This window comes from Gossypium arboreum, chromosome 12 (assembly GCF_025698485.1).
Source record: "Gossypium arboreum isolate Shixiya-1 chromosome 12, ASM2569848v2, whole genome shotgun sequence".
Taxonomy (NCBI): Eukaryota; Viridiplantae; Streptophyta; class Magnoliopsida; order Malvales; family Malvaceae; genus Gossypium; species Gossypium arboreum.
The window spans coordinates 40,617,468-40,633,164 of NC_069081.1; the positions used below are offsets into that span (position 1 = coordinate 40,617,468).

Below are 15,697 nucleotides of genomic sequence, written 5' to 3' on the forward strand. Positions count from 1 at the left end.
AGAAAGAATTGGAGAAGAAGTAGGAAAGGAGAAGAGCACAATTAAGTGGGAAAGAAGTCAAATGGGAACCAATGACTTTTCCCCATATATATAGAACATTTGTGTCAGGAGGAATTATTCACCCTGGACGGACGATGACAAGAAAAGAAACTGCTGAAGAAATGATGGGAAATCTGAACATCAATGCCATATTTGAAGAGGGAATTTTCGAAAGAAATTTATCGAACATTCGCCCTTATGTACTTAGAAGTGTTCTGAACAATTAGACTGTGGAGGAGATTCTTGTAGTTTTTAGAGCTAATTCAGAGTAATGTTCAAAACACACTTATTGGTTTAAGCCTAGAGGCAATAAGAATCCTTTTGTGAAATATGCCTATGTCCAACATCTTTATTTCAATGAAATGCATTTTTCTGTCTTATTCTGAACAAATATTTTTTTATTCTTTCATTTCATTTCATTCATAATCATACCATAAAGATAATTATTCTTAGATTCTTTTAATCTTTGGATTTTTCTTCATCTCTATAACAGGTCTCCAGATATCAATGATATGAGCGACACTACTACTAACTCAGAATCTCTATTTGAGCGAGATATGTGTTTAGAGGTACCTTAGAACTTTGAATATGACAGAAACTGTAACCTATCTCCTGATTTGTTAAGGATGGTAGAACAAGAGGAGAAACAAATTCTACTTCACAAAGAGTTAGTAGAGATTGTGGTCTTGGAAGAAAGAAAAGAAGTGAAAATTGGAGCTTACATTGCCGCAGAGACAAAGCTAGACCTCATTGAGTTACTCCAAGAATTCAAAGATGTTTTCACATGGTCTTATCAAGATATGCCTAGACTAAGTACTGATATTGTGGTACACCGGCTCCTAATAAAAGAAGAGTGCAAACAAGTTCAACAGAAGCTTCGAAGGATGAGACCCGATGTTGTGATAAAAATAAAAAAAGAAGTCAAGAAGCAATTCAATGCTGGTTTCTTACAAGTGGTCAAATATTCAAAATGGGTAGCCAATATTGTCCCCATCCCTAAAAAAGATGGAAAAGTACGAATGTGCATGGATTACAGGGACTTGAACAAAGCCAGCCCGAAGGATAATTTCCCATTGCCGCATATCGACACCTTAGTGGACAACATGACAGGTTACTCATTATTCTCCTTCATAGATGGCTTCTCAGGATACAACTAGATAAAGATGCATTCTAAAGACATGGATAAAACCACATTTGTAACCATATTGGGAACATTTTGCAATAAGCTAATGCCATTTGGACTGAAAAACACGGGAGCGACATGTTAGAAGGCCATGGTAACCTTGTTTCATGATATTATGCACAAAGAAATTGAAGTTTATGTCAACTATATGATCACCAAATCCCGAATAGAAGAGGAGCATGTGCAAGTCTTGGGAAAATTATTCTTGAGTTTGAGAAAATTCTAACTAAAGCTCAATCCAGCAAAATGTACCTTTGGAGCCAGTGAAAATGGGGTTGAGATTGACCCGTATAAAGTCAAGGCTATACAGGAGCTGCCTTCACCGTGCACTAAAAAAGAAGTTCGAGGATTCTTAGGAAGACTAAATTACATCGCTCGATTCATTTCATAACTAACTAAGAAATGTGACCCCATATTCCGTCTCCTTAAGAGACGCAATTCAGGTGTATGGGATGACGAGTGTCAGAAAATTTTTGACAATGTTAAACAATACCTGTCTAATGCCCCATTGCTGACGCCATCTAGTCGAGATAAGCCACTGATACTGTATTTGGCAGTATTTGAGAATTCTATGGGATGTGTACTTGGCCAACACGATGAGTTAGGAAGGAAAGAAAGGGTGATGTACTACCTCAGTAAGAAGTTTACTTAGTGTAAAATGAGATACTCGCCAATTGAGAAGTTGTGTTGTGCATTAATCTGGAGAACTCGAAGATTAAGACGGTACATGTTGTACCACACAACTTGACTCATCTCGGAAGTAGACCCTCTAATGTACATGATGGAGTTGACTACTTGGCAAAACCTGCTTTCTGAATTTGATATAGTCTATGTGAATCAGAAAGCTGTAAAATGGAGTACAATAGTAGATTTTCTATCCAGTAGAGCTCTAGAGGATTATGATTCTTTGAACCTTGATTTCTCAAACGAAAATCTAATGTATATTGTCACCATTGAAGAAGACTCTCAAGAAGGCCATCCTTGGAAACTAAACTTCAATAGAGCATCAAACGCTGTGGGTAATGGAATCAGGGAAATCTTGGTATCCCGAAATGGAGATCATTATTCTTTTACTAGTAAAATGGATTTTGAATGCACAAATAACATGGTGGAATACAAAGCATGCGTCATGGGAATCCATGCAGCCATAGAATGCGAGATCAAAGTGCTAGAGGTATATGGGGATTCTGCGCTAGTGATCTATCAACTCAAAGGTAAATGGGAGACGAGAAGTCCGAAGTTGATTGATTATCGAAGATTGGTTTTTAAAAAGTTTAATGATATCACCTTCTGCTACCTCCCGTGAGAAGAAAATCAAATGACTGACGCCCTAGCAACTTTAGCTTCCATAGTCAAGGTGAACAAGCAAGAGGATGTGGAATCGATCTAGATAAGTATTTATGAGGCTCCGGCTCATTGTTACAACTTTGAAGAGGAAGAGGAATAGGATTATCACCCTTAGTACCACGATATATTGTGATACGTGAAGAATCGTGAATACCCTGACCAGACAACTGAGAATGACGAAAGGACGTTACGAAGGCTGGCCAGTGACTATGTCTTAGATGGGGAGATCTTATATAAAAGGAGAAAGGATCATGTGCTATTAAGATGTGTAGATGCTGTCGAGGCCAAGAAAATCTTGGAAGAAGTCCACGAGGGTGTCTGTGGAACACATGCTAAAATGATGCCAAGAAATGCCATAAGTGCCAAATTTATGGAGATAAAATTCATGTACCTCCTTCACATCTGAATGTTATGACTTCTCCATGACCTTTGTCTATGTGGGGGATGGATGTCATTGGGCTAATCGCCAAAAGCTTCAAATGGGTATTGATTTATCTTTATGGTCATCGACTACTTTACCAAGTGGGTAGAGGCCGCTTCATATGCCAATGTCACAAAGTCAGCAGTCAGTAAGTTCTTAAAGAAGGAGATTATATGTCGGTATGGAATACCAGAAAGAATCATATCAGACAGTGCATTGAATTTGAACAATAGCAAGATAGCAGAGGTCTGTAGTTAGTTTAAGATCAGACACCATAACTCGTCACCGTATCGCCCGAAAATGAATGGTGCAATCGAGGCAGCCAATAAAAACATTAGGAATATCGTGAGGAAAATGACTGAGACTTATGAAGATTGGCATGAGAAGTTACCATTTGCCCTCTATGCTTATCAAACGTATATCAGGACCTCCACTAGGGCAACGCCTTTCTTATTGTTTATGGAATGGAGGTGGTTTTTCCCATTGAAGTCGAGATTCCTTCTCTCTAGGTTTTGTCAGAATTAAAGTTGGATGAAGCAGAATGGATCCAATCCTGATATGATCAGCTAAACTTGATTGAAGAAAAAAGGTTGAAAGCCATCCGACATGGTCAGATGTACCAAAAGCGAATGATGCAAACTTACAACAAAAAGGTTCGTCCCAGAGAATTCCATGAGGGAGGCCTAGTATTGAAAAAGATCCTACCCAGACAAGGATTTCAGATGGAAATGGATTCCAAATTGGGAAGGACCTTATGTGGTTAAAAAGGCATTTTCTAGAGGAGCATTGATATTTACCGAGATGGATGGCAAGAACTTGCCTAATCCAGTGAATTTAGATTCGGTCAATAAATACTTTACCTAAAAAAAGAAGGAGAGTCCAAGGCAAAAACCCGCAAAGGGCGCCTTGAGACCAAAGGGATTTTGAGTTGAAAACCCAGAAAAGGGCAACTCAAATTTTGATTGAATATGGGGAATGTAGTAGTCTTGTCCTCTTAGAAATAATAATGAAAAGAAACTTTACATTTTGGGGCATCAACAAAGTACTCTAGATCCCCCAAACACATAATTGAACTCAAAATGGTCCTCAAAAAATTTTGTGTGGAGAAGCTTATGTTGCGATATCTGAGGCACCGACTTTCATCTTACTCATTTTGTACTTTAGCAAAATTTACTTTTTTGATTAGTTCCATTTATTTCGACCTTTGCTTCTGATAAATTTCAGTCTTGTCCATTGTTACAATCTTTTTCAAGCATTTTTATTGAAATAATGATTAATGGACTCATAATATTCACATAAAAGGAGTTTTGCATATTGCTCTGAAAAGCTTTTAAATAGTACAGGAACCTAAAACGAGACCACTAGTTAGAACTAACCAAACCTAAGAATTGGAAAAATTTGAGAAAGAATAGTCTAAATTGTGACTATTTATTTGAATTTTCTGCTAGAAATGCCAGCTGAACAAGAATGCTTGGTAACATATCAGTGACAGAAACTCAATGAGCAATAAAGGATGACGACCTAAGCATTAAAAAGGGGATCATTCTCGCAAAATGACATGCTGCGTTCATGCAAATATCATTCATGTACATCTAGTTAAGAGCATTTGATTCATTCTGATCATGACATCCTAATCATTTGGCATACAGATAGGCCCATGAAATTGATTCTACAAGTCATGTTCCCTAGAGGACGGTGTAACAGGATCGGTGAATCCACAAATCTTGTACCCCTGAAGTTGCAGTGGGACAAATTAAAGTCATTGTGGTAAGTCTTATCTCCCTGAACTTGTAGTGGAGCAGACTGAAGTTATAGATCTTATCTCCCTAAAGTTGCAGTGGAGTAGATCGAAGATAGCAAATCGTATTTCTCTAAAGTTACAGTAGATGTGATTAAAGCTACAAACCTTATGTCTCTGAAGTTGCAGTAGAGCAGATTAAAGTTATAGATCTTATCTCCCTAAAGCTACAGTGGAGTAGATATAAGATAGAAAATCTTATCTATCTAAAGTTACAGTAGAGTAGATTAAAGCTATAAACCTTATCTGTTTGAAGTTGCAATAGAGTAGGTTGAAGTTATAGATTTTATCTCCCTGAAGTTGCAGTGGAGTAGATCTTGTATAGCAAATCTTATCTCCCTGAAGTTGCAATAGAGTAGATTAAAGCTATAAGTCTCACCTTCTTGAAGTTGCAGTGGAGCAGACTGGAAATAGCAAATCTCATCTCCTTGAAGTTGCAACAGAGCAAATTAAAGCTACAAGATAGCAAATTTTATCTCCCTGAAGTTGCAGTGGAGTAGATTAAAGCTACTAATCTTATCTCCCTGAAATTGTAATGGAGCAGATTAAAGCGAACTAATCCAATACCTCTGAAGTTGCAATAGGCCGGATTAAATCTACCATAGCAAGTCTTATATTCCTGATGTTGCAGTGGAGCAGACTAAAACCACAAATCTCATCTCTCTAAAGTTGCAACGGAGTATATTGAAACTACAAGTCTTATTTTTCTGAAGTTGCGGTGGAGTGGATCGAAGTAACAAGATGTAGTGGACTAGAATGAGGCCACATGAAGAAGAGAAGCACCAAAGAAGTCAATAATCGATAGGACCAAGAAAAATTGGCCCTTTTTAAAGTCTTTGCTCTATTCTCGTTACACGACAATGAGCAAAGAGGGGCAGCTGTTGTGGGACAATTCTGCCCGGGGCCCATAAGCAAACCAAAACCAATACAAACCCAAACTATTACCCAGCCCAAATAAAATTAAGCAGACAAGGACCAAACCAAAACCCAAAACGTTAAACCCTAGCCCAAAGTCCAACAAAACAAAAAAAACTAAACAAAAAAGAAAAAAGAAAAACCCAGCTGCCACCCCTAGGTTTACTGCCACCGCCACTGTTGCCACCGCCCATTTGCCTTGAAAGAAGCAGAATAATCATTAAGCAAGAACAAGTTGTAAAATGGCTATAAAACCATTTAAAACCATTATTTTTTCTTTGAAAAAAAAGAGAGATTTTGGAATACAAGAACAAAGATTTGAAACGTACAAACAATAGAGATTGACTACAAAAACGCGACAAGAACAAAAAATAAAATCAAATCAGAAACTCAAAGAGGTGATTTTATATTTTATATTTTTTCCCTTATTTTTTTGAATCTGTTTTTTTCCTTTTTTGTGTAATAGATAACTTTTGTGAAAGGTGTTACTATGAAAACATCTAAAGGGACTATTTTGCACAAGTTGTAAAATAAGTGATAAATGTGTGAAATAGAGAGAATTTAGCGTTGCTATAAGAGTAAAAAGAGTTCAACTAAGTTTTGATTTTCAAGTATAGAGGTAAAATGGTCATTTTGCCAAAGTTTAGGGGCAAAACGATCATTTTATCGAAGATGAGAAATTTTAATTGCTTAATTTTATTTAGTGATTAAAGGAGTGCATTTTTCTATTTTAGATCAAGAATTGCCAAATTCAAACCTAGACCGAGGAAAAGCCAAGCAAATCGACTAAACCAACTAGTCGTGTACGTTTTGTAATCCGAGGTAAGTTGTATGTAAATAATACAACTACATTGTCATTGTGTGTATTAAATTGTATTGAGTTAATATATCAGGAATTGTTTGGTTGTGAAATTGAGAATGTATAATGATAATTGAGATAGTGGGAATTCCGTTGTAACCTTAAGAAGTAAATCAGATTTCATGCCATGATGTTTGGGTCATTTGTTTGTGAGCTAGTGTAAGACATGTGTGGGACATGCATCGGCCACATTATGAGAGCCAGTGTAAGACCATGTGTAACGCCCCGAACCCGAGACCATCGCCGGTGTCGGACACGAGGGGTTAACAAGCCAAGTCCACATATTTTGCCCACCAATTTGACATTTCCAGTCAGGCTGGAAAACTGCGTCACCGTCGCCTTAAAAATCATATCTCGAGTTTCAAAACTCGGAAACTGGTTTTGTAAATTTTCCCTGAATTTAGACTCATATATCCATCCATGGAATTATTTCTAGAATTTTTGGTCTGGCCAATTGGTACAGTTTATTAGTTAAAGTCACCCATGTTACAGGGATCGACTGCTCTGACCTTCGCGCGTTACAACTTGAATATCTCTCTGTACAGGGCTTTAATACTGGTGTCGTTTGTTTCCAATGAAACTAGGCTCAAAATGGAATCTGTACGTATAAGGCACGACTCCTAATTCTTTCTGGATAATTTATAGAAAATTTTTAAAGTTGCAACAGGGGACCCAGAAACCGTTCTGGCCCTGTCTCACAATAGCTTTAATATCTCTTAACATGTAACTCCTATGACCGTTTCGTTTCTTCCATATGAATATAGACTCATCAAGGTTCATTTACATAGCTTATTCACTATTTAATACCATTCCTACAAATTTTGGTGATTTTTCACATTTACGTCACTGCAGCTGGCAGCATCTGTTTTTAAGGTAGGTCTTACCTAGTTTGTAGTCTCCATGAACCAACTAGTCTTGCCATACATAGGTTCACATATGATCATTTTAACCATACCAATGGCTGATCATGTGACCAACATTCCCATTTCCCATCCATAATCACATCATGACACCATATATATATATATACAAACCGCAAATAGTCTAAGTTCAGTACTTCACTTTTACGAGCCATTTTCGCATGGCCGTATACATATACATCACAACATATTTAAACCAGCAAGGGTAGTCCTATACATGCCATTTCAAAGTTCAACCAAAATTTATACCAAAATGGAGGCTTTGATAGTGTGGATGACTTCGACTTTAATGATCCCGAATCCGATTGCTATCGAGCACAATCTATAAAACAGAGAGCCAAAGCAACGGGTAAGCATTTTTATGCTTAGTAAGTCTCAAGGAATAAAATCAGCTTTAATTAAAGCAATACATTCACATGGCCAAATGCATCATTTCATTAATACACATTCACATAATCATTCTTACTTCACACTTCATCATTATATACTTTCACAAGGTATCAACCAATTCAATAGCTGAAATTGTTAGTCGATCGGCGAATGTTGCTCAAACATGTCGACTTTCCAATGCACATATAAACATACCTTATTCTTTGGGCTTTTCGAGCGTACCAATTGAATTCATTACAGCAACCAACACTCACCTCCAGCCCAAGCTTCTTGAATACAACCGGATATAACCACGCACGAATGCCTTGGTCTTAGCCCGAATAGAACGACTCATACGAATGCCTTGGTCTTAGCCGGATGTAGCCGCTAGCACAATTGCCTTGGTCTTAACCGGATATAATTTCCAGCAATAACGTCTTCAGGACTTAGCCGGATATCATTCAATTGCTCATGCACACATACATCAATAATCATTAGACATTCATATTTCATTTTCGTTACTAAGGTTCAAACACAAATATAATCACTAGCATAATCGCCTTGGGACTTAGCCGGGTATCATTCAAATACTCATACACACATAAATCAATAATCAATACACATCCATATTTCATTTCACATAATTCAAGTAGGGTCACTTCTTGAGGACTTACCTCGGATGTTGTCGAACGGCTTTTACGGCTATTCGATCACTTTTTCCTTCCCTTGTCCACTTGTGGCCTCTAAGCTCTTGAGCTAATTCAAACAAATTTAATTTATTAATACCTCATTATGCTAGCTTATGGCGAATATGACAAGGAGTTTAAATGGTCATATGGCTACCCTTTAGCTTGAGTACACAATGGTCATGCACATTTTATACTACATCAAGCAATTCAATACAATTCATTCAAGCATCAAGGAAAAGCTAAGGCCATCAATCGGCTACCTAAGGCCGAACATACATGTCCAATTTGAGGCCAATTATACACTTAACACCACACAAAAACAACGTGCATTTTACTAGTTAATGCTTTACATATTGTGGCTCAATACTTATAATACATCATCAAGCACTCATATGGCCGATTATACTTAGTCATACTTGCACCAAATCAACAATAAATTCCAAGATTTCCACATCATAGGTATTCTAGGCGAATGTACTTCCAATTTCACAAACATTCTTCAACATTTTCTTCTTTAAACAAACATATTCATCACTTACTTCATACCCAAAACATCATGTGCAAACATATATATACATATATGTGCATGGTCAATTTCAAGGTGTCCATAGCCATCCAAAACACAAATTTTAACTAACATGCAAGAAGCATGAACCATGCTCATGAATGCATCATGGCGAATACATCACAATCATGCCCTTTCAACTTCAATCATGGTTAAACAAAAGAAAACTCAAAGTCTTACTCAAGATGGCTACAAAGAAATTTCAAGAGTAGACAATCCATCTTTGCATGCATCATCATCAAGCTTCACACTTAGCATGCAATGGCTTTATCACCATATTCACTTTGGCGAATTTCATTCCCATGACATAACAAAGATTTGAACCATGGGCTAACAAGAACATCAATCTAGCAACCAAAAACATGCATGAATCTAATGGCACAACCTCAAACATACCTTACTCTTGATGCAAGTATAGCCAACCTCTTCCTAATCCTCTTCCAAACCAAGTATGAAGCAAAACTCCTTCCTTATTCTTAGTATTTTCGCCAAAAGGAGAGTGAAAGTAGATGAACAAAAATTTTTTTTCTTTGTTTTTGTTTCTCTCATGTATGGCACAAGGGGGGAAAGCATCCACACTCATTTTTTTTCATTTCTTTACCCATGCTCTTATTTTATTATTTCTAACATCCACCACTAGCAAAACATGTTTAAGACATGTTTTCTTTTGCCCATCTTCATCACCATGGCCGGCCACTTCCTTCTCTTTGGGTAAATTGACATGCAACACCATTCTTTTGCATGCATATACTATTAGACCATTGAAGAATGACCTATCACCTTTCAACAATGTTTCATATAAGTCCATCTTAATAAATTCACATAGAAATGATCAAATTAATGCATGCAACTTTCACACATGCATTTGCTAACATCATAAACATAGAATATAACTTTTAATTATTTATAAGACTCGGTTTAATGGTCCCGACACCACTTCCGACTAGGGTCAAATTAGGGATGTCACAACTCTCCCCACTTAAGAAATTTTCGTCCCGAAAATCTTACCGTAAATAGGTTTGGATATCGCTCTTTCATAGAGTTCTCGGTCTCCCAAGTAGCTTCTTCTATCCCGTGCTTGAGCCATAACACTTTCACTAGCGGAACCCGCTTGTTCATAACTCTTTCACTTCCGTGATAGGATACGAATCGGTTCTTCCTCATAACTCATATTAGCTTGAATTTCAATTTCGATGGACTAATCACGTGCGATGGATCGGATCTATAGCGTCGAAGCATCGAAACATGAAAGACATCGTGAACCTTTTCGAGTTCAGGGGGCAAAATCAAACGATATGCCACTGGACCGACTCGCTCGGATATCTCATATGGCCCAATGAACCTCGGGCTCAACTTGCCCTTACGACCGAATCTGAGTATCTTTTTCCAAGGCGATACCTTGAGAAACACTTTATCACCCACCTGATACTCGATATCCTTATGCTTCAGATCCGCGTACGACTTCTGACGATCGGAGGCTATCTTGAGACTTTCACGGATTACTTTCACTTTCATTCAGCATCTCTAATCAAATCCACCGAAAATCTTACCTTCACCGAGCTCGGTCCAAAACAATGGTGTACGGCATTTACGACCGTACAAAGCCTCGTAGGGTGCCATCTTAATACTTGATTGAAAGTTGTTGTTGTAAGCGAATTCAATCAACGGCAAATACCGCTCCCATGAACCACTAAACTCGAGGACGCAACATCTCAACATATCCTCAAGTATCGAATTATTCGCCGGATTGACCATCGGTTTGGGGGTGAAAGGCGGTCTTGAAATGCAACTTGGTACCCAAAGCTTCTTGCAACTTTTTCCGAATCGCGAGGTAAATCTCGGATCTCTATCCGACACGATGGAAATAGGCACCCCGTGTAATCTCACAATCGAGAAACGCACAATTCGGCTAATTTGTCCATTGAAAATCCATACGACGGGGACAAAGTGAGCCGACTTAGTCAATCTATCTACCACGACCCAAACCGCATCCTTCTTACTCACGACAATGGCGGTCCGGATACAAAGTCCATTGTGACTCGATCCCATTTCCACTCGGGTATCGTGATTGGTCAAGTAATCTCAAGGCACTTGATGTTCCGCTTTCACTTGTTGACATATTAAACATCTCAAACAAAGTCGGAGATGTCTCGTTTCATACCATGCCACCAAAACCGACGTTTCAAATCGTTGTACATCTTCGTACTCCGGGTGGATTGCCATTCGCTACAATGGGCTTCATTTGAATTATCGAAATGAGTTCAATTTTTGGAACACACAGACGACTTTTGAACCTCAAATAATCGTCATCATCGATTTGAAACTCCGAGTCCTTGTTCGAACACACTCAAAGCCCGTTTTGCGACCAACTCGTCGTCGACTTTCGAGCTTCTCGAATTTGATGTGTCAATAATGGTTTGGCTTTCAATTCAGCCACTAACACACTTGTCGGATCGAATGCACAAGTGCACATTCATCGCTTCGTAGAGTGAATAACGATTACGACTCAAGGCATCCGCAACCACATTCGCCTTTCCGGTGATAGTCAATGACCACTTATAATCCTTTAACGATTCGAGCCAACGCCTTTGTCTCGATTTAAGTCTCTTTGGGTCATCAAATATTTGAGACTTTTGTGATCCGAGTACACATGGCACTTCTCACCAAATAAGTAATGTCGCCAAATCTTTAAGGCGAATACGATGGCGACTAATTCGAGATCATGGGTCGGATAATTTTTTCGTGTGGCTTTAATTGCCTCGACGATAGGCCACAACTCGACCTTCTTGCATCAATACACAACCTAACCCAAGTAGGGAGGCGTCACTATGGATGACAAACTCTTTGCGGATTCGGGTTGCACTAGAATTGGGGCTTCAGTCAAATAAGTTTTAGTTGATCGAAACTTTTCGACATTTCTCCGTCCATTCGAACTTAACATCCTTTTGGAGTAGCCGTCATCGGCGTGGCTATCGTTGAGAAACCTTTACAAATCGTCGGTAATAACCTAAGAAGCCCCAAAAAGTCTCGAACCTCATTAATATTTCTGAGGCTTCCAATTAAGTATGGCTGAAATTTTATTCGGTCGACTCGAATACCCGGCGAACACCACATGACCCAAGAAGCTAACCTCTCTTAACCGTAACTCACACTTCTTTGAACTTAACATATAATTGCTTATCCCATAAAATTTGCAAAGACTAACCTCGGTGTTCAAGATGTTCGGTCTCATTTCTTGAATAGACCAAGATGTCATCAATGAACACGACTACGGATCGATCCAAATATGTTCGAAGGTCCGATTCATTAAATCCATAAATACCGCAGGGCATTAGTAAGCCCAAACGGCATCACTAGGAACTCATAGTGACCATATCTCGCTCAAGGCGCCTTGGTGCGTCCAATGTCGGATTCGCAATTGATAATAGCCCGATCTCAAATCTATTTTCGAGAACACCGAGGCTCCTTCAGTTGATCGAACAAGTCATCGATACGTGGTAACGGTATTTGTTCTTTATCGCCGCTTTATTGTCGACGATAGTCGATGCACTGACCTTATGGTTCCATCCTTCTTTTCACAAACAACACCGGCGCAACCCAAGGCGAACAACTCGGGCGAGCAAAACCTCTATCCACCAATTCTTGCAACCGAGCTTTCAACTCCTTTAATTCCGTTGGTGCCATACGATACGGAGCTATCGAAATTGAGTGGTACCAGTACCAATTCGATGCCAAATTTTATTTCCGAACATGTGGTAAACCCGCAATTCTTGTGGAAAACATCCGGTATTCACAAACCACGCACAGATTCGGTTTCTTTTCGATTCCTTGTCATCGAGCACATACGCAAGGTACGCTTCGCACCCTTTTCTTACATATTTCCGGCCAACATTGCGATATTAAATTGGCAACCCTTTAAGTCCGTAGACTCAACCCGAATTATCTCGTTATTCAAGACCTCAAATCGATAGTCTTACTTTTGCAATTTACAACCGCGATCGTGCATGGTCAACCAATCCAAACCAAGAATAACGTCAATTCATCGAACGGCAAAAGCATCAAGTCCGCGGAAAACAAGAACCTCGGAACACTAGGGGACTTTTCTTGCACACTTTGTTGACAAGCACGTAATGACCCAAGGGTTTGACACCGAATTACAAACTCGAGAGACTCAATAGGCAAAGTCTTCTATGGATGCTAAGGTTTCACATATATAAGAATGAGTAGAACCGTGGTCAATCAAAGCAATCACATTAGTATTGAAAAGAGTGAAAGTACCGGTAATGACATCTGGAGAGGCAGCATCCTCGCATGCGCGTATGGCATAAGTCCTAGCAGGAGCCCGAGCCTCGGATCTGATGGTAGCATCTCTAGATCCTCTTTAACCGCCACTAACATTGCCCACATTTCTAGGTGGCCTACCTCGAGCAGTGGTAGCACCCGGGTTTCCACTTTGACTTACATTTTGTTCAAGCATCCTCGGGCAATCCTTCATAAAGTGGTCGGCCGATCCGCACTTATAGCAGGAGCGATCACGGAACCAACAGCTCCCCGAATGCCATTTGCCACAATGCAGACATTCCGCCCTCTCTCGGCGATCATTTCCACCACTGGCGATCGAAGTGACTCGTGTGGTCACCGGGGGTCGATCGCGTCCTCGTCTAGAAAAGCCCGTAGCGCCTCTAGACCGGCTCACATCATCTCGAAATCTCTTCGATGCTTGTTGAAGAGACTTTCCGAGGACCTCTTCGAATTCTCCGGTTCCACATCACTTTTTGTTTCTCCTTTCTAAGCTCTTGGCTTTACAAGCTCGCTCAACAAGTACTACGAACTCTCGTATCTCGAGAATGCCAACGAACATCCTTATATCATCATTCAGCCCATCCTCAAGCGTTTATACATAATAGCTTCGGACGAAATGCATTCTCGCAGCATCGCTAAGCCTCACAAATTTTCGTTCGTGAGTGAGAATCGACATAGAACCTTGCTTAAGATCAAGAAATTCCTTCGCTTTTGGTCGATGAATCTCGATCGATATACTTTTTTCGAAGTTGGTTTGAAAGAATTCCCAAGTCACTTGCTCTCTAGGCACCACGAAGTCGAGTACTCCACCAATAGTAGGCGGACTCACGTAGCAAGGAGATGGTACACTTTAAGCACTCATCGGTGTACAAGATAGCTCATCGAGCACCCGGATAGTGTTGTCCAACCAAAATTCAGCTCACTCGGCATCATCATCATCCGTAGCTTTAAATTCAGTGGCCCCATGTTTTGAATCCTATCGATTGGGGCTTACTTGACCTTATTTGGTCGATTCACGGAGGTATTGTAGGGCGGGGTTGCATTGGTCGGGAATGGAGGTTGTGGAACAGTAGTGTTAGTTCGAATGTATTGGTTAAACCATTCATTCATCACACTATAAAAGGCTTGCTTAGCCTCATCATTCGGATTGTTGGCCATAGGTTGAGAGTCCGTCGGTATTGTCCCTTGCGCGGAGCAGCGCCACACTCTCCACATCATCAGCTATCGCTCGGTTGGGATCGGGATCCATTACTATAAACAAACACAAAGTCAAATTGTCGAAATCACCACACTATCGATTCATCATTTAATGGCATGTATAGCTAGACCCCAAACACATCACGGTAGTCCTAGAATCGACTAAACCGTGGCTCGATACCAATAAAATTGTAACGCCTCAACCCGAGACCATCGCCGATTGTCGGACACGAGGGTTAACAAGCCAAGTCCACATATTTTGCCCACCAATTTGACATTTCCAGTCAGGCTGGAAAACTGCGTCACCGTCGCCTTAAAAATCATATCTCGAGTTTCAAAACTCGGAAACTGGTTTCGTAAATTTTCCCTGAATTTAGACTCATATATCCATCCATGGAATTATTTCTAGAATTTTTGGTCTGGCCAATTGGTACAGTTTATTAGTTAAAGTCACCCATGTTACAGGGATCGACTGCTCTGACCTTCGCGCGTTACAACTTGAATATCTCTCTGTACAGGGCTTTAATACTGGTGCCGTTTGTTTCCAATGAAACTAGGCTCAAAATGGAATCTGTACGTATAAGGCACGACTCCTAATTCTTTCTGGATAATTTATAGAAAATTTTTAAAGTTGCGACAGGGGACCCAGAAACCGTTCTGGCCCTGTCTCACAATAGCTTTAATATCTCTTAACATGTAACTCCTATGACCGTTTCGTTTCTTCCATATGAATATAGACTCATCAAGGTTCATTTACATAGCTTATTCACTATTTAATACCATTCCTACAAATTTTGGTGATTTTTCACATTCACGTCACTGCAGCTGGCAGCATCTGTTTTAAGGTAGGTCTTACCTAGTTTGTAGTCTCCATGAACCAACTAGTCTTGCCATACATAGGTTCACATATGATCATTTTAACCATACCAATGGCTGATCATGTGACCAACATTCCCATTTCCCATCCATAATCACATCATGACACCATATATATATATATACAAACCGCAAATAGTCTAAGTTCAGTACTTCACTTTTACGAGCCATTTTCGCATGGCCGCATACATATACATCACAACATATTTAAACCAGC

General features: G+C 39.6%; 1 protein-coding gene across 1 annotated transcript; it reads left to right on the plus strand.

Moving 5' to 3' along the window:
- Window positions 1-2,003: 2,003 nt before the first annotated feature.
- On the plus strand, window positions 2,004-2,528 carry LOC108477766 (uncharacterized). Its single transcript, XM_017780263.1, has one exon. The coding sequence runs from the start codon at window positions 2,004-2,006 to the stop codon at window positions 2,526-2,528; it is 525 nt and encodes a 174-aa protein (XP_017635752.1).
- The last annotated feature ends 13,169 nt before the right edge of the window (window positions 2,529-15,697 follow it).

Coding starts and splice junctions, on each gene's coding strand:
- LOC108477766 (XM_017780263.1), top strand. CDS start 2,004: ATGGAGTTGACTACTTGGCAAAACCTGCTTTCTGAATTTGATATAGTC.